Source organism: Hippocampus comes, unplaced genomic scaffold, assembly GCF_001891065.2.
Source record: "Hippocampus comes isolate QL1 unplaced genomic scaffold, H_comes_QL1_v1.1 scaffold237, whole genome shotgun sequence".
In the NCBI taxonomy this organism is placed as follows: domain Eukaryota; kingdom Metazoa; phylum Chordata; class Actinopteri; order Syngnathiformes; family Syngnathidae; genus Hippocampus; species Hippocampus comes.
Window position 1 is genome coordinate 1772080 of NW_017806159.1, and position 20699 is coordinate 1792778.

Sequence of the window (20699 nt, forward strand, 5' to 3'; positions counted from 1 at the left end):
GGGGAAGCACGGTTATTACCCGGCGGGGGGGGGGGAGGGGGAGGTGGCAGTGGGTGAGACGGCCACGTTGAACAAATGACATTTTACTTTCGGAAAACTGAGTTGTGGATGTCACATTAATGGCGTAAAGATATATCGGTCTCATTTTTTACATCACAAATACATGGCATTTGAACAGGGGTGTTGAAGTAGACATTTTACATCCACTATAATTTTTTGGTGGGCCAAATTACAGAACGGAGCAGGTTTTATGTGCGCTCCCAGCCCATGCTTTGCCCTTTACAGACACCATATAAGTACCATATTTAATGCAATAATCATTGCTCCAATAATTAGGCCAACTTTTGGGCCTCAGAAGCACATCAAAACATATCCAATTCTATGTCTCCCTATTTACACTGTGAAAAAGCCGGATTTTGTCAGGAGAACTGAAGGAATCATTTTGTATTTTAGGTTTAGTTCTCATACATGTGCGTATTAATAATGATGGATTGATTATGCTTGCAATGAAGAATGCTTGTACTTATAATAAAGAATGCTTAGTGCACTGTGTGACAGTTAGGGGACACAACCACCTTTCTGAGAATGTGGTTGGAAAGAGATAAGGTAAGAAGACAAAACAAGAGCAAGGTCGGACGTGGATGGAACTGTCAACACCAGCTGCAGCTTACTTGGTGTTTTTGTAATGATTGCACACATGTACGTAATTTCCACTCACATAGTCAAACAAGTTCAGTGTGTGTCTTCAACAGCCCTCACTCCTTAGGTTGGATACGCCTCTGTATTAGATTCCCAATGAGAAATAAATGAGAGGGCGAGCGGGGAGATCCTTGCGTGACGTGCAGAGAACTGAAACAAAACGCTTCTCCTCGTAGCCCCCCCTTCGAGAGATTTGGTACCAGAATCCAGTGTCTCCTCTCCTCATTGGGTCTTTATTATGAATGTGTCCCTTTGAGAGATTTGGTACCAGAATCCAGTGTCTCCTCTCCTCATTGGGTCTTTATTATGAATGTGTAATTGATGACTCTGACAAGAACCATGGAGTGTACATCCAGACTCAGAAGTCAAGCTATACATGTCGAGTGTGAATAAGCATCAGCAACTACAGGACCAGTACCCTCGCTCAAGGACAAGGGTCACAAGGGCCGGGGATCAAACCCACAAGTTATGAGTTGGGAGGCGACCAATCAAATACGCACAGGCAAAGACAGTAAGAGCTCACCTTGTTGCAGTACATTGACAGTCATGAAGCCGGAGTTGTTGGTGGCCAAGCGGTACCAAGCATTGCGAGGGTTGAGCAGCCACTCCTCGACATGGCAGTAGTAGCGCCCCCTGTCGGTCGGCCGGGCTCCCTGAATAGTCAGGCTGTACTGGTCCGAGGCGCTCCTTTCGAACTGCAGGCGGGAGTTAGGCCCCGCCTCCTCTCTGGGGCTGCAGTTGCCGTTCCCGAAGATGGCGTCGTGCCCGATGGAGAACACGCACTCCCGCTCGCGCTCTTCTTCCGTCGGCAGCAGCTCGTCGTCCTCCTCCTCGGCGCGCTCCACGTACCAGGACACGGAGAAGCGCGAGTCTCGGGACGACTGCGAGGGAATGCTGCAGCCAAGGCGGATTGGGCCGGACTCCGGGACAGTCACGTTTGACTCAGTTTCCTCGACCAACAGTCGGGCCTCTGTAGTGAAACACATGATCAGTCGTCAGCTTTCTGCCTTTTTGAATATCGCTCGCTTGCTGCATTTGGAACATTGGCGAGTCTCAGTTTGCCTGGATTCGTTAAATCAGACGCACCAAAGAGAACAGTGTTCACAACAACAACAAATATGAATGATGACAACCAAATTGCCAAGTACATACAATGATACGACTTTATCGAGCATCTTTATTGTGCCGATACGCCTGACATGACTGAACTGCAAAAACATGTCCGCTAAAAATTCTCAGGTGTGCTGTCCACGCTGTGACAAGAGCCGCTAGCCACCAGGACACTACAAGCTAACACACTGGGGCTAAACTTTAAATATCAGGAACAAAACACTGAACAAGAATAATATTCCGGCCCACGACAGCAGTTTCCCTTTTGTCTTCATGAATGACAGACTTGAGTGGACACGCAGCTGTTGTGATTTTGGCACGGCTGCGCTGGGAAATAAATCATTCAAAGTTTCCACGTTCCCCCAGCAATGTGCCCACGTTACCCTGGTTGGGAAAAATTGGAAGTGCGGCACTGGGCCTTGTTTTAGCCCCACACACGCCGCTAAATCAATCAATCAATCAATCAATCAGCACAACTAAAAGGTTTGAAAACAGTTTTAACGCTTTACTGCCAAAATTCCTGACTGCAGTAATTAGTTCACAGTTGTTGCATTTTTTTTCCCTTTCTTTTCTCTCTCTCTGTTTTTTTAAGCAATTACATTGTAATTTTTCATTCGTTTTATGGATCATGTCAAAAAAAGAGAGCAAATGCAACCAACAGCTGTCGAGTCGCAGAATTTGGAAACCGACTAAATATTTTGGGGGGAAAAAAAAAAAAGAAAAAAGAAGAAGTCACAAAAATATCACGCAAAAAACCACACAAGGATGTTCGTATTGACAACACCATAAAACAGGAACAAGGACGTTATTGCAAAGTTGCTGTAGCTTAGCATGTGCAAATTCATCACGTCCATTATTTCCTGTGGGGGGTGCTGAATTTCTCCTTCCGATGATGAATAAAGTATATGCCATATATTTATATATGGCATATATTAAATCTACTCATTAGTTCGTGATAAACCAACCAAGAAAAATAAGAACGAGAATAGCACAAGATCAAAGCTGCTTTGACGTGTCATTACCATTGATGTTTATGATCTATGTACTTCATGTATTGATGTTCATTTATCATGAAATATCGATGGTTTGGCATTATGGATACATGACCGTCCACATGCGTGTACACGCTGGGCATTTACGATTAAATGTTTACTAATAAATGAATGTGCGAGGAACCCCATATTGATTGACCGAGAAATTTACATCCCCATAATGAAAGCAAAGATATATTCAGCAAATATAAAGTTGCATATACTGTAACGTATTCCCATCGGGTTAAATATATGTAGCTGCTAGAGCCCAATTAGTTGCAGCGGTGTTGACTTCACATAATTCACTCTTTTTTGTTGTTGTTGTTTTGTTATTCTCCCCCCCCCACCCCCCACCCTCGCTGTCTTTACTTTTTTGAACTAATGCTGTATTGATGACGGCAGTGCATGTTATAAACAGGACACCTAGAAATAAAAGTTCTTCGAGGCCAACTAAAAATCTTTGGAATATCTTCCTGCAAGAAACTGGGTTATTTGTATATATTTTTTGGAAGCAACAGAGGTTATTTGGAGGTTTCTGCTGGTAATGAGAAAAAAAAAGAAGTTTTTTTTTTTACATCACCCTTGTGGATTGTCCTGAGGGACGTCATCTTACATTGGCGTTGACAACGCATGAATACATGATGCCTTTGAGTGCTTTTGGATGCTTCTTGGGAAGAAGTGACCTGATGAGAAAGCTTCCGTGTGGTGCCTTGACAGCTGTCGTGGCTTCAAAACCATTCGATGCCAGCTGATCTCTTCCGCGGATTTGACTGCTGTCGGGATATTGAGCTGCTAGTTATCAGTGCTAGTGGCTGGCGGCTATTGGCGCCCAGGCAAGACCACGAAATGAGATGAGGGTGTTTACACCGTGCATGGCAAGGAGGTCCAAATTGGACTGAAAAGCAGGTGGGCGGCAAGAGTTTGGAGAGATCGCTATTGTCACAGTGTGCTTTTATTCAGCGCACCCGACAGTACTTTGTCTTATCGTATTTTACACAATGAAGCAACGCATCATTCAAAATATTTGGGACGCTGCATTGGTGCCGGCTCTGTCATTTACCTCTCGGTCACACAGGTTGGGACGGCAGCTATCCGGTGCCGGCTCTGTCATTTACCTCTCGGTCACACAGACCGCAAAGATATTGGACCCGCATTGTAATATTAGAACCGTGCCACAGTCTAACTGCAGCATTCAGGCTAGTGGGACTGCATTTCCCATGATTTTGACACACGGAAACAGGAAATAGTTCTCGTTCGAGTATGACAAAAAGACTGCTCGCTTGCAATTAGATGCAGATAAGAATGAGAATGCAAACGTGAACGTGAAAGTAATTTGAATTAAAGACGGAGAACTGAAACGTCCATACATAAGGCGCACCGGGTTATAAGGCGCACTTTTGAGAAATTTACGGATTTTATGTGTGCCTTATGGTCTGAAAAATGCAGAAACTCCAAATTTGTGGTTACAGACGACCACACTCCACTAGGCCCGCCTCAAATAATTTATGATACGCCAAATGTGTGAATGTGTTTACCAACCCCCCGCAAAATGGAAGCTGTTAACCGTCTTTTTCATGATATTGAATCCATGAAAGGAAAAAGGTATTACAATGGAAAAAAAGAGAACTTTTGGCCCATGCTGGCATCTTGAGCATTGGTAGAAATGCACTAAATCAGTATAATACATTCAATTTGTGTTCTGTGCCAAAAATAAATACCTGTGGAGGCTGCATGACTTAAATTGAGACATATCTTCCATAGAAAGAAGAAGAAAAAAAAAAAAATCGAACAATAAAGACAAAAAAAAAGGACCGGCATGCGAGGTCAACATGACAGCTGGTTCCTCCTTGCATCGGGAGTAAGAGAAGCAAACACCTTGTTAAAGACACTGACCTGGCTGTCTAACCCGAACCTCCGTGAACCCAGACGTGTCCCGCGAGAGACGATACCACGCTCCATCTGGATCACTGAGCCACTCCTCCACCAGGCAGTAGTACGTCCCCGAGTCGCCGCTCTCCGCCCTGTTCAGCGTCAGCGCGTAGTGGCGTGGGGAGAGCCTCTCGGCCTGCACGCGCCGCCGCAGCCTCTCCTCGTCGGCGTACGTGCCGTACTCCAGGGCCCCCGATCGCTCAATCCGGAGTAGGAGCTCGTCGGCCTCCGTGCCCGCGGCGGCGCGTCTCACGTACCACAGCACGGCGTGGTGGGAGTCCGGGCTGGTCTGCGAGGTGATGGAGCAATTGATCCGGACTCGACTGTCCTCCAGGTTGACCAGAGACTGGTTCTTTTTTAGCACTTGAAGCTTACTCTCTGTGGAAAAAAAAAACACAAAAGATGGAATTTATTTTGTGTTCCAATGTGTTTGTTGGAGGCTCAAAATGTGAATTTTGACTCGCAGACTGTGATGTGAAACCGCTTATTTTGAGCCTTGGATTAGCATACGATGTGGCAGAAAAGTTCAAGCATCGCAGAATTTTTTTTTTTTTTTGTTGTTGATGTGCTGGTTCATCGATTGGCCTACACTGTGGGGGAAAACCCGTGGTTTGGGTTTGAGATACAGTAGATCTTTTGTGACACCAGTCCTGGAACCTTTCTGACACACTTCATCTTCTTTAAGACTCATGCACTGCACACAGACCAATTGAGAAATGTCACGATCCCATCTTGCAACAAAAATCCTTGATCAGCACCAACATTTAACAGTTTCTTACGCCTCCACAAAGTCTGAAAAGTCCTTTTATTCTTTTATCTTGGCCACTAAAAAACAACACCGAAAAGCATAACCTCCTTTGCTGTTCTACATTCATAACAGACCGTTGCCAGATTTTCTGTTTGGTGGACAGATGACATGCCGACAATACGAGGAGGAGAACACGCAAGACACCTCAAAGTGGCCAAGGCTGCTGAAATCAAGGGCGGAAAGAACATGTGTGACAAAAGGCACACAAGTGCAAAGGGAGTCAAGGTTTTGTAACAGGAAGGCAAGCGGGCACAATTAGACAAGGAGGGAGGCCAGGCTGTCTGTCAAAATGTCAGACAGTCACAAGGGAGGGAGGGAGACGATGTCACTGTTGTGACATCATTGGTCACAGTCACATCAGCAGCGGGGAAACAATGAGCTGCAGGTACCGTACGATGCATATTTTTCAAATCTGGAAGCGTCTGTTAATCAAAGGCGAGCTTCGACTCCCCGCGTTGGATCTGATTAGAATGTGCGGATGTACTTAATATTGTGTCTACCTTGTGTGTGAAATGAATACAAAGCAACACTATTGTGCTACGTGTGGCCATCGTCAATAGGATATTAAAGTTAAATACTTGTTGAAGCACGCTCAAAATGATTGGCCAATATGATCAAGCCTCTGAGTTGACTTATTGATCAGTGGTGCGTGTGAGTGTGGGTGTTTGTGTGTTCGCAGCTGCTGCTGCAGTTTTTCCCCACTAGGGGGCAGAAAACATCCCCTGCTGGCAACAGCCACCAACCTGCCACAGATAACTGAGCACAGGGCACCTGAATGGAGATGGTCATAATTGATGATTTGAGATGACTACTCAAACCACACTTTGAAACAGAGAAGAGCTTAAAAGGTTTGACACAAGAGGCCTGAAAAATTGGATACACTGACATCAAGTACACTTTCAATTTACAGATTACACAATACATTTTAGACCTTTGTGGTCAAACCGTTTTAGCCTTCTGTCTTCCTGTATTGTTTAAATAGCCACTTTTTTAATTATGTATACATACATCTGGCATTATTATGCAAAGATAATAACACCCTGCAGTCTGTGTCGTTGTCGTTGATCCGTTGAGTCAATCATCACAGCTGAGACTAATGAGTTGAACAAGTCGAATTCCAACCATCGCAGCGCTTAAGACCAGCTTTAATATTGTGCTACTTGCTTTTGCTTTTCACAGCTCAGAATGATGCCGTGCGGTCCCGAAATACAAATGATCACCACAATAAGAAAAGGTGAGATCAACATCTCTCTGACAGTCTCCCAATTGAAGATTATCATCTTTATAAAGGATAAACTTTTGGATAAAAACATTTTTTGAAATCGTTGGGTTTCATATGAAATTGGATCTAAGGTTGAGAGGAAAAATAGGCGTTCAACTCTGTAAAAAAACGCTCATTGTGCATGAAGGCACGCCAGACGTCTGCATACCCACATGAGACCGAGCATTTAAGGAGAGATTCTGCTTGTGTTTTTGCTTTATGTCACCGCTTGTGACACTTATTCCAAGAGGCTCAAACAAGAACTGGAGAAGAGAAGAAAATAAACCCCCCCCAAGAAGATATGTGAAGTCCCGTATATGGAAGCGTGCTTTGTGTCACTCTGATTTATTGGTTGATTTCATATGATATAAGGATAAGCGGATCAGAAAATGGATGGATCATATAATATAACATTAGTAGTTTTGTCCCTAATAACTTGGCAGCAGCCATCGGATGAAAGCAGCAATCGTTTCATCTTTTGATCCGTCACAATAGCAAGTAGCAATGATGCTAAAGCCGTGTGTAGGATCATAACTTAAAAATTATTGTTTACATTATAAGGCGGATTTATTATTCCCGATTGGTCCAATGTGTTATTTTATTCGGCATTTGTTATACAGTAGAATCACACTGTTTCAAATGAATGAAAAAATATCTGTTGATGAAAGGTTTAATTACACTATAATTATCTTTGTTGTCAGTACCAGTGCTTTAATACTGGCAATTTAAAAGCAATGGAAAAAAAAAATGCTTGCCGGTTGGCAAACAGCATGTACTTGTCTAAACTGGTCCATGACACAAAAAAGGTTGGGGACCACTGATCTAGAGGATTAAAAAAAAAAAAAAAGGTTCATGAAGCAAATTTGAAGCTTCATTTTTCCCATCACTATCTGTGCTGATCTCAAATGCAATTTGATGTAAATTAATCTAATCTGAATTTCACAGACAATGCTTACTCGTTGAAAACTCGACAAATATATTTGTCATTTGGCTTCCACTTGACGAATACAACCGTCCATGACAGTGTATGAACAGAACACATGACAATAAGTCCTAATTAAGGACAAGGAAGAGCTCTTGCATTTGTCATCATTGTCATGACATCAACATGCATCTCAGATCGGAAGCCTCATCTCCACAGAAATGACCGTAAGAACGCTGAAGAATCCTGGCAATCATTTCTTTTGCAAAGAGAATTACCTCCGGACTTTCAGAAGGAGAGCCATGCAAGATTGGGTTGGCAAAGGAGGAAGATTTTTTTCCCCCCCCATTTCAAGTTTGAAGCCGTGGCCAGGAGAAAAAGGGAAAACATGAGAGCTGTACATTAGTGTTTACAGAAACGCCTTTTCAAAGATAAAATATGCAAATTATTCAAGCCGTATTAAGAAAGCATGGCCGGCTATTACAAGTTGTTATAATTAAGCATTCGCTCACGCGGTGGCGGGACAGAGGAGCCACAAACAAGCCGGGAGAGTGAGAGGCGCAATGAAGCAAAAATGCGGCCCTCTTCTATTGCAAAACAACCTTCACGTCTCCCCCCAGAATAGTCTGGCAGTGAAATGCGACGTGAAGTGAGCAGCGACTTCACAGAGCAGCCGCTCGTCACGTCCTCACACGTGTCCATTCCCACAGAGAGCGGCACCCTTTTGCCTTCCTTTTGCTCCGCTCGAAACGTTACACGAGAGAAAACACTAAAGCAATCCATATGATCCAAGTTCAGTAAGTAGTGAATGTGCCATTGATTAGGACCGCTAGGTAGCGGGTAGGGGAGGGGCGGGGATAGAGAGTAGGGAGCCAGTTCAATCACAAAGTAACAAGGCAGGCTCGACGTCTACATGCCTTCCCTCAGCAGAGAGTGGAGTTCGCATCGGCGGCTTTGTCTTAATGAGCCTCCAGGGGATGTCATCAAAATGGGATTGTCAACATTTCCTCTGTTCTGCTCTAAGTCGGCATTCAAACTTCAAGCGCCAGTTCTTGCGCTCACCTGTTTTATTACCAATGCCAAGGGGCTTGTGTTCTCATCAAGGCGGGTTTGTCGTTTGGTTAACGGGATTACACACACAAAAAACCCCCAAACCCAAAAAAAAAAAACCACAAAAAAAAAAAAAAAAACACTTTTATACAAAACGTTTGCCACTTTTGCACTACACTGTACTCACCTCAGTTTAAGCGTGTGGCTTTTCCAATTCAAAATAAAACACCATCTAAACAAGAAACGAAAACAACAACAACAACGGAGGAGGATGACGATCTCCAGTTTGGACTCTAGGGTATCGCAAGACGATGAAATTTACTCCGAAGGGAGCAGCCAGAAAACAGACCATTGCAGCTAAGTGCAAATGATGGAATATATAAGAATGTGTGTGTGCGCGTGTGTGTGTGTGTGTGTGTGTGTGTGTGCGCGCGTGCGCGCGTGTGTGCGTGAGCTATGGCACAGCAACAGTGCGAGGCAACATCCAAGTATTTTCTACTGTATATGGCTCGTTTGCATTATGGTCACAGGTAGGCCTGAACTAGTCAAATTCAAATCAACATGGCAATGCAGTTACGAACAATTTGGGAAATAAAACAAACAAACAAGCAAACAAAAAAAAACTGCTTCATGTCCATCCATGCATCCATCCATCCATCTAAAAAAAAACACCACATGGAAAGAGGACCTTGGAAAAATAATTGCATAATAAATCTCAATCACAATATGGGGAGTGGGGGTGTGGGGGGGGGGCGATGCACAAATGAGATAATTTTTCAAAATGATTCATTCCTAGTTGCAGGTTAGTTAGAGCCTATCCCGGCTCAACATGGGCGAGAGGAAAGGTACACCCTGGACTGGACGCCAGCCATTTACATTCACACCTATCACCTTCAGAACCTACTCAAGCATGAGGTGAATTAAGCAAAGGGGTGGCATTAAAAAGCCAATTTCTTGCTGCATGGTAGGTAAATGCCACCACTATATTCCCAGATAAGTCAGGTACTACTTCCGGTATGTGGTCAGTTGGGGTTCCAAGCGTGCCAGGTACATAACATACCAGTGACGTAACCCACTGCATGTTACCATTTGTCATACCCATGTCACTGTAACAGTCGAGGTCCCGAATTACAAAAATACACATAAACATACACAAGCTAATATTAGCTTTCTCTTGCTGTTTTTTTTTTTTGTTGTGATTCCTCATGTTGTTCACACCCCTACTATGTGTCAGATTTATTTGAGGAACGTATCTGTCTGTCACAGAAGTGATTGCTAACGACTGTTTTCCTCTCATCCGGCGCGGTGCAAAAAACATAACGTTCACCCACATCGCCTTCTCTTCTTTTGCTCGCGTGGCCCACTGGAACGTTGGGCAGCTCAGCGGTCATTAAGTACATATTAGGCAAGTATATCTAAATAAGAGCCCAAACGTTCACGGGAGACCTAGCAGCACCTCTGTAAGAGTACTTAAAGTGTCATCCATATTCATGAGCAGAGGTGAGACTTCTGGAATATTCATGACGGTGCTGTCAGGTGATTAGACAGAACTTGATCAGGAGACACATAAATCAGAGTAACAGCCGGGAGAGGGAAGGTGATGGCTGGTCAAAAGTGTTTTTGACGAAGGGGGAAAATAGGAGATAAGCCTATCACGTATTTAAAAGACTCCACATGGAGCGGAGACAGGGATTGGAAAGGAGTTCTGGTGCGTCCTCTTTTGAAGAGTCAGGCTGCATCCTCGACTTAACGAACACTTGCCCCTTCCAATTTTGCCGCTGCTTTGAGGTTCGCCGCAAATTTTTCATGAGCGATAGTTATCCTCATCCACTCCCCACTGACTGCTGCTGCTGTTGTTGTGCAGTCTCAAAAACAAGTGTTGTGTTGTGCTGCTTTTGGGGTTTGGTGGTTCAATTTGCTATCTTGCTTCCTTATCAAAATCGAGCTGAAGCCTTTGTGCCAAAAACACAAAAAAAAAATACATGTGGGGTGTGCAGGGGGGGAAAAGAGTTAAGATTTTAGCTGCCATTAAAGGAGACAAATTGGGCACACATGGGACAGGATTGAAATGAGGGTTGAATGAGCCAATTAGACGCTGCAAAGTGTGGATTTCCGTGTGCCTGCATGTGTACAGTGTAATGACAGTATACGAGCCCAGCAAAAACGCTGAGGTAGTGGAGCTGTTGTACCGCAGGAGGCACAAATGGGATACGGACCATATCATTAGATCTCCGTTTTGGCCCGATTACACATTTTAATACAATTCGCAGAGCAACAATCATACTTTTAATTAAATTTTGCTTAATCGTTGCCGTGCTTTCTCAGTGGAAGATCCAATCCCTGCGGTCCTATTTAAGTTATCTTTGCCATGCCATGATGTTCACCCAGGTTGCCCTGGAAACCGCAGCAGCCTATGAAATGTATGGCAGCTTGTCCAAGTAAAAGTTCACGGCCAACTTTAAATCTGTTATGAGTTTCTCGCGCAGTTATAGTCGGGGTTGTGCTGAAGGAAACTACTGCTCAGTCACTTTTTCATATTTTGCTTGTGCTCCTGTTCAACAAAATGAATACATGAACCTTTGCAAAGACGAATGGCATTCAGTATATAGGAATGTGCAGTACTTGTACCTGGAGATGCTTGGGGGCGGGGGGTGGGGTGGGGGGGGGAATAGCACGGTGTCAAGGGATGGTAGGGCCTACCGATAAACAGTTATAACATTTTTAACATCCATTGTGCTTGTGCGAAGCCGCCGCTGGCTGATTTGATCGTATCGCAAGTGTAGCTGGTGTGTGTGTGTGTGTGTGTGTGTTGTGCTTGGATGAAGTCTGTCCCCATTAATTCCAACAGTGCCCAAAAAAAAAAATAAATAAAATGGGGAATTTGAACTGAAATGCAGGTAGCAGAAGCCTGATGGAATTGTATTCCTTGGTTTTTTTTTTCATTTGGATATCCCAATGCGTATTCAAGCCATATTTTTCTGATAAATTTTGGTCAATTTTACGGGCGTCAGTGCCTTTGAGTTTGGCGATTCTGTTGACTTAACAGGGTTCAGCTCCGCCATGCCGATTTTCCCTTCCTCACCTTCAAGCACACGGTGAAGTGGTTTTCGCATTCGGAAGATGGAGAAGATGAGAGAGCTGTAAAAGTGAGAAGGCGATAACATGCCCCTGATTGGGGGCGGGGTGTTGATTTTGGAACGTGGCAGACGGCCTCTACAGCTCCACTCCAGAAGACTTACGGAGTCTTAAAGGCATCCTGCTCAACCTTTACCATTTAGCATCAGCACGGGCTGGGGTTAATCCGTGGCCGGGACCCCCACTGAGCATATCAGGATTGAAGCCTTTAGACATGACTTGATCCCCTGCGCAACATCTTACTTTGGCTGGCTGCCCCCTCGCCAAAGCCCCGTCATTCCAAAATGCACTAAACTTGCCACGCCAGGCCACTGGGAAGGAAAAATGAGGGATGTCGAACAGTCTCGCTCAAACTCCCTGATGAATTAGGTGACTAATTTCTATGCTAATGACAACAATACATCGATGATCCCATTGTGTCAGAGGGATATAACTTCTCAGCCCCCAACATCTCAAAGACAGACTAATTATGGGGATCTCTACATGTACACCAAAACAAAGCTCCTACCTTCTCCTAACTGTCATCAGCGGTTTATTTCAAGTCACTCTTTATTTCTATCGCGCAAGATGGCTGTCATTTAAGTTCCTGTGTTGTGTCAATAAATGTGTCTCGTAAAACTGACACAGCACAGAAGTGCTGCCAAATTTGAGTGATTAAATGAGGCTTCAAAATGTTTTTTTTTTTTTTTTTAAAATCAAGCCTTTTCTCTCCGCTCTGGAACGACTCGGCCATGTCTGCTGAATGTGCTGAAACCACACCCCACTAAACTGTCAATCAATCTGGAAAAATGGATGCTGCTAAAAATATATCCATTTAAAACCTCCAGTAGCTGAATATATCCCATCGGGTCATTGCAGGGCTCTTTCATGCGGCACCTACAGTGCTTTTTTTTTTTTCCCACTCCCTTCTCTGCATGACCTGCATGCACACACGGCTAACAATGAGGCACTCCAAAATAGCTACGCCTGCATCATTTATAGCAATACACCTCCGTAAAACTCAAATCATGAAAAATAGTTTTCACGCTCTCACCACAATACATGGTCATTTTTATCTTCAAACATGTATGAGGACCCCCGTTTGTAGTTGGACCCTCTCATCTATCCTTTTGCTTCGGAATGAAAAAAAAACCCACTTGTGTTGGTTAAAAAAACAAACAAACAAACCCTACAATTCCCTTTTGCAATAAATCATTTGTAGCAAACGTATCCTATGTCCACTTTTGTTCATGGTCTCAGAAATTATCCGAGCGACTGTTGGAATGTGATTTGGCCTGATGGGAAGCCGATGCACAAGAGATGAATGGGCCTCGAGATGCACAGAGCAAAAAGATTCATCAAACGGAACCGCCAGCGTCTTTGCATAGGAAAGGGTTCTTCCGATAAGCATAAAACCTGCGCTCATTAAGAGTCACCCGAGCCGGCCGAGCCTCGACCCGCCCTGCTCTGCTGCTTAGCTACTGTTGTACATCACTGTAGCTAGCAGTGACTTACGCCTTCAATTACAGCCGCAGTAGCAAGGCACACAAAGAAACATGCTTAAGAGAGATGGAAAGACAACACAATAGAAAACCTCGATCGAATGGGATTTGACAGAAAAACGCAGTCGCGTGCGTGTCTTAGCTAGTACTCAGGCTTGCTTTTGTGACGACGTCAATGGAGCTTGACCTAGAGCGTCTGGAAATGAGTGTGACGAATTAAAAGGCTCTCATAAAATTATGTTCTGTTTCAGTGCACGCCCGGAAGACTCGGCGCTCGCCACCCGTTATGACCCTGCACGTCGGCGGATTGCGTGCTCGTAAACAGGCGGGAGAAAACACGGAAAGAGTGGCATGCGGGCAGCCTGTGCGCAGAGTGCCGCCTCAGGTGAGCTCGCGGGCAAAGCACAGTATAGCGGCTGAAAAACAAAGAACGAGATTTACCACCGTGTCGGTGGCAATAACCCCGCCATAACGGCAAGCACAACACCGTATTCCTTATTATTCATGAAACACCGGTGAGGAAGCTGCTTGAAGAAAAATGTAAACATAATGGAGAGAATTACGAGGGGGAGGAGGGAATCGGGGAATTATAAAATATTGAAAAATCACAAGCGTGTGAAAGAAGCTAAGGGGGGGGGGCGCACCAAGGAAAAACATGCTGCTAAGTGAGAGCAAGGGGACCGGGAAGACATTAAAAGAGACTTATGAGCGCAGCGAGAAGAAAAACGCAGGAAGACAGAGATGGAGCGGCTGAGGAGAGGGCGGGCCGTAATGAAGACGGACAGCTTCTATTCATGGCCCGATAAGAGAGAACCTCCGATCGCTGCAGTCGCTATCAATAACAGCTCGGCGGCAAGTGTTTCACCGCGATGAAAAGAATTGCGCACATGTGGCATCTGCTAGTGCCAGCCCATATTAAAAAAAAAGGGGAGGATAACCCGGGAGAACTATTAGAGAGCGGGAGCAGGGCGTGATAAAGTTGCGGGGAGTCGACGACATAAATCCTCAAAACTCTTGTCGCGCGGCGACAAGATAACAGCACGGGAGCCAGATAAGAAATAATGAAGAGAAGAATGAAAGGTAGCCAATCGAGCGGAACGATGTGAGGAGTCGGGATGGGCCTACTAACAGATTTTTAATGTAGTAATTGAGTGTTGACAGTTTTGACATGTCTGTGAAGAATTGATTTGCTGAAGAAATTGAGTCAACATGAAGTCAACAGACTCTCAAAATAGACCAATCAGAGGTCAAAAACTGATCACACACACGCACTTCGGTCAAATGCTTTGGGTTATTCATTTCACCCAAAAAGTTGTGTCTAACTACTAACACACAAAACAACCCGATTTTTGTGATTTGTTCTGTGGGTTATTCATTTGATCCTAATTTGGGGGTTAAACGTATCACCCAAATCATTAGCTTGTTATGTAGGTTATATACTTGACCCAGGTTTTTGGGTTAAATGACCCCGAATTTAGGGTGCTGTGTGGGTTATTCACGGAACCCAGGTTTACCCTTAAATGTATAACCCAAAATATTGGGTAATGTGAGTTACTCATTTGACCCAAGTAAAAGTTGGGTTGTTTTTGGGAGGGTCAGTTCCATTTTTTGACCCACAGTCGGGTTACTTTTTTACCCAATTATTTTTCGAGTGTGCCACTTGACTGAAAACAGCTGTTTTGTCAGTCTCAGAGGTTTCAAATCCCTTCCTCCCAAGTTCAAAAAGCATGCACGGCATATCCGTGACGAAAAATTCCACTTGTATGACACACAACCTGTTCAAATGTCAGGCTTTTGTGAATCGAAAGGTTAGACTAATATCATCAATTAAAAAAAAAAAAATCCACCATTAATGTGACCTATAACCTGTACAACTCAATTAAAAAGAGAGAGGGGAAGTTAAAAAAAAAAAAAATTAACTCTCGTGGAAGTGTTCACTCCGTCTTATATCTAACTGCAGATGTGGCATTGTGTTCGGACGTAACAAATCACATCACAACTCATGTTCATCAGCACACAACTACCATTAAAAGTGCCTGTGATTAACCCCAAATAAAGTTCAGCTATTCCGGTCGGCTTTTCCTGACATTTCGGAAGTCACAGTTTACAACCCAAGCGATGGTCGACAGTCAGCTTCTGCAGCATTAGAGGGATGGCATCGTTCAAAGCTGTCATTCGGGAGAAGGCTGCACAAGACATTTCCAAGGCATTCAATAAATCATGGAACATAGTGGAGACGGTCATTATGGAGGAGGAAAGGGGAAAATATGGCACAACAACGAGGGAGGTCTCACTGTTGTGCCATATTTTCGTATGTTCCAACACCCTGGCATTTTTGAGCAGGGGCGTGTAGACTTCATATATCCACTGCATATGGCAGCTACCAAAGTGTCCTGAAAATGAGAATGAACCAATTAAATGATTGTTAATTTTTCTCATGGTCGACCGAGAAAATGTAGTCAAAAGTTCATCTGTGGTGCAGGCTAAAGTGGGACAGCCCCTTTCTGCTCCCGCCCCCCCCAGCCCCCCTCCCTCTATCCTTCCCCCAGGCGACATCCCCATCATCCTTCTGGCCTGGCCAATAACCTCTTAATGTCCTACTCCACATGCTAGACACGCGCCGGCTAAAATGATGAGAAAAATTTATTGAACTCCCCAAACCATCATTAAACTAAACTCCACTTCCATTAGGGAAAATTCTGCATAATTATTTGTGTGTGTTTGCTGCACGAATGTGCGCGGATTCGTGTGTGCGCAGTTTGTGTTCTGACGATATTAGATTGTGTCGCGGAGATGAAGGCTTCCCCCGGTGAGCTGCCATGCTGAACACGTGTTTGCCGTTATTGTGCTGCAGCGAGACACAATAGCGAAAACCCAATCAGGTAAAAAAGTAATAAATGCAGCCAGTGTACGCGGAAAGTGGATCACATGTTCTAATGTCTTTTTCGGGGATTACATTAGGGAAGATCCTCGAAGAAAATTAAACATGGGCCGTGGGAGGTCAGGCCCCCTCCCTGCCGTGTTTGCATGTTGCGTGCACACATTAGATTGATGGCGCTAAGCAATAGACCACCCACTGCTTGCAGCCTGTGCTGGATAATTCAAGCTAAATAGAAATGAAGTACACGAGTGCAAGATGCTGTTTGAATGGTGAACTCCTTTTTTTTTTTTTTTCCCCCTCATCCCCCATGCGATTTGCAATTTTGGGACAGGAAGTAGACCCAAGGCTACTGGCACATAATTATTTGGAGCAATCACGTGTAGATGAAGACAAAAGTATTGGGACTCCTGTATTTATACCTACAGGAAATGAAAATCCTATTTTGCAGCTTTCTATTTATCTAAGATGACTTTCTCCATAGGCACTTTTTTTCTTTTTCTTTTTTTTTCGGGAAAACAGTGGTCAGTACTGTATTTTCCACACAAAAAGGCGCACTGGATTATGAGGCGCACCTTCAATGAATGGCCTATTTTGTAATTTTTTTCATACATTGGGCGCACCGCATTACAAGACGCACTCTACAATGCATCCGCAAGATGGAGCTCAAGGAAACGCCAACAGAACGATCAGATGTCAGTAAAGCTTATTTAATAAAGCTGCGACACAGTTCACTTAACCAACAGCAAGTTATAACATTGACTCGTTAACATTGAACTCTCTTGCCGCTGCTCTATTTCCGTGTTCAACTGCGTAACCAATCAACTTAAGTTTGAACTCTGCGTTGTCAGCACGTAAGGAGCCATTTTGGGGTCGAAATATTACCATAATGACCATACACAAGGCGCATCGGATTTTAAGGCGCGCTGTGAGCTTTGAAGAAAATGGAAGGCTTTTAGGTGCGCCTTTTAGTGTGGAAAATACGGTAATAAAAAGAAATGTTAGTAAAACAGGGCAACAGCCTTTTCTCATCTTTATGAGTAACTGTGCACCCCACCCCATATACTTCTGGGGCAATTGCGAGTCAGGCTTGTATATATGCCATGTATGTATGCTAACTACAAAAAGTCAAAAGAAATACAAGGCTGCTTCTTTGAAATATTACGAGTAATTAACATAAAACTGTGACAAAACATGACAACAAGATAATTTGCAGTCTGATGCCAGACTGGTGAAAAGGTTATCATTGTGTTGTATGACGCCTGCTGTACACACATTTGGTAACGGTAGGTAACGCAAGCTGAACTATTGGCATACAAGTCATCAAAAAGTTTAAAAAAAAAAATCCTTGGTAAAACATCCCCTTTTAAGTGAAGAGATTGCCAGAATGCAGCATGAGGAAGCTGGCAAAAAGAATTCCACCCCAGCATCGCTGGGAATCAGGGGTGAGGCGGGCTTGCTGTGAATATGCAAAGCAAGCACAGGAAAAGCTCTCAGAGGCACAAGGCGAGGAAAACGCGTGAGCCGGGCCGTTCATGCGAGAGTGCGGATGTATATGAGCACATGTCGACGCGCTCACCACGCGGGCCAGGCGGCTCATGCATATTGAGCGGGTACCAGGGGGAGCGCGATTTCCAGCCGCTCAATTATGTATCTGGACAGTCCCTGTGTTTGCTCACACCTCATTTCACACGCAGCCTTTGTGAGGGTCAGAAGACCCGGGGCCTGATTGGCTAGCACTCAAAGAAAATAAAGAGGAAGTGGAAACAAATCATCTGTGTGAATGAAGGTCGCCGGACGTGAAGGACACGGCGTGGCGAGGACTTGTATTTGCGCCACCAAATACACAATGATTGCTTTGTCACAGTTGCTGACTGACTTCCATTTGACGGCTTATGGAATGATCGTTTTTACGGATGGAATATCAGGGTGGTTGACCACTTTAGGATCAAAGATGAAAAAAAAAAAAAGTCAGAGGTGGACCTTGAATGCATTCCCCTGTAGACAGTGTGGGTTAAAGCAAAAGCAAAGTGCCCACCGGGGAAAGTAAATGAGCTTTCAGGATGATGAGGCGATTTCCAAATAACTCGCGAAGGGCCGGTCGACGCGCTGTCTTCTGTGTGGACGGCTAAGGTCACAACACAGACACGAAACGAGCTGGCAATGTCGCGCTCCGGCATGTGTGTGGAAGCGCCTCCTTTTTTTCTGTGTGCGCCTGTTTGTGTATGGGGATCGATACTGCGCAATGAGAGACGGTCAAGCCTGCTCATGTGACTACATTCCTCTGTCTCGCTGTGAAAGACTTATTGATTACCCAAGTCTGTGTTTGTTAGCACAAATGTTACCCGCGGGCACGCTAAAGGACACAAAGCAAACGTCACATATCCATGCATGCTCACAGTATTAAATTTATAACCATAATTTCTGACAAGATGGAATGTATAGGGGCTCTTCAGTCTACGATGGGGGGGGGCTCTAGAACTATCCAATCCAGCCATTTTTTGATCAGCTTTATCCTCACAAGGGTTTCAGGGGGTGCTGGAGTCTATCCCAGCCGTCTCCGGGCAGTAGTTGGGGGACACCCTGAACCGGTTGCCAGCCATTCGCAGGGCACACACAGACGAACGACCATCCAGTCTCACACTCACAATTTAGAGTGTTCAATCAGCCTGCCATGCATGTTTTTGGAATGTGGGAGGAAACCGGAGTACCCGGAGAAAACCCACGCAGGCCCAAGCAGAACATGCAAACTCCACACAGGGTGGCCGGAGCCGGAGTCGAACCCTGCGCCTCTGCACTGTGAGGTCGACGCGCTAACCACTGGGCCACCGGTCCGCCCAGAGTCTGGAACTAATTAATGGTATTTCGATTCATTTGGTGAGGTGCTGATATATTCCCACCCGAGTGACAATGTACATTCCCGATTGGGACATAAATGTTCGACCCAGAACCAAATTGGCCCGGGCACCAGTGGTTGGAGACCACTGCTATAAAAAATGGATGGATTAATATTGCCTCAATTGCTTTGACATTGTGGCAAAATGTAGTAATTTATGCGAGCCATGTCTGTGGCCTTTGTTGTGACAGGACACTGCGGATAATCATCAACAAAATAGAAAGCCTGCCTTTTAGTGCAATTTCATTGACATTTCTGGCGAGAACAACATTGCATCACGCGCCATCAATTTGCCTTTCAGATGATTGCTGATCATAATACATAACGCTGACCCACGTGACTCGTTCATTCTCATTCCAAATTGGTTCTGCAGGTACCACGGGCCTTTACCTTACCTGCATTATGAATTATGCATCATGCTGTTGAGCCATACAAGACTGTGCTAAATTGGGCCGGTGTGTATCTGTGTGCCGATTTGTTGTTTGACTTTAGCCACTAATTGGACGTGTGTCCGTGTCTGCGCTCGCGTGTGTGTGTGTGTGTGTGTGTGTGTGTGTGCCGATTTGTTGTTTGACTTTAACCACTAATTGGACGTGTGTCCGTGTCTGTGTGCGAGCGCGCGTGTGTGTGTGTGTGTGTGTGTGTGTGTGTGTGTGTGTGTATGGCACAGAGGTCCAGTGCAGGTAGCGTGGACAGTTTAATGCCTCTGCTGCGCAAAACACAAGTTCAAGGAGAGAAGGCTCACTCTCTTTATCACACTTTGCCACTCTGACCCGACCGTCTCGGTTCCTCGCTTCCCCGTCTTCCTGCCTTCTTTTCCCACTTTGTTCTTCCTTCCTGTGGGATCTTTAGCGATCCATTCGCCGAGCTCCAACAGGAGACCCCACCCTGACGCACACACCAATTTGTTGCTAAACTAGAGACCAAGAGCAATTATAGAATGCGGACATCCTCTCAGCTCTGCAGCTCACTCTCTGTATGTGTGTGTGTGTGTGTGTGTGTGTGTGTTGTGCTCTCCAGTGAGGGCCACATGAATGTACGCAGTGCTTTACCTGGTTGGAAGACGCTGATTCCCAGGAGGTTGGAGGTACGGTTGGCCACTCGGCTCCAGCTGTTGTCGTAGTTTTTCCTCCACAGAACGGCGGTGCACTGGTACTTGCCGGCCTCGCGACGCCCCGCCCGCGTCACGGACAGTCGGAAGTTGGTGTTGGAGTGCGAGCGGTCCACGGTGGTGCGGGTGCCCAGACCGAGCAGCTGTTCCCCCCACTGCAACGTACCCTCCCGGGTGAAAGTCACCAACTCCTTGAACTCGCCCTCGCCGGAGGCCTCTGAACCAGCCGGCATGAAGCGCCAAGTGACGGAGGTGGGGACGCGAGGGTTGTGGCGGGGCTTGACCAAGCACAGGAGGTCAAAGGAGTCTCCGTAGGTTACAGATGGGGTCCGTGATGAGGCGGAGACCACGAAGGAGGACTCTGGTGGCGAGAGAACAGAAGATATGG

At 45.2% G+C, this 20699-nt stretch overlaps 1 protein-coding gene across 1 annotated transcript in view; it reads right to left on the reverse strand.

Annotated features, from left to right (window-relative positions):
* The window catches only part of LOC109531244 (immunoglobulin superfamily member 3-like), a 101706-nt gene that overhangs the window by 13202 nt on the left and 67805 nt on the right, over positions 1-20699 (reverse strand). Inside the window, 3 exon segments of the mRNA XM_019895439.1 lie at positions 1223-1669; positions 4734-5147; positions 20253-20672. Coding sequence (XP_019750998.1) covers positions 1223-1669; positions 4734-5147; positions 20253-20672 — 1281 coding nt within the window.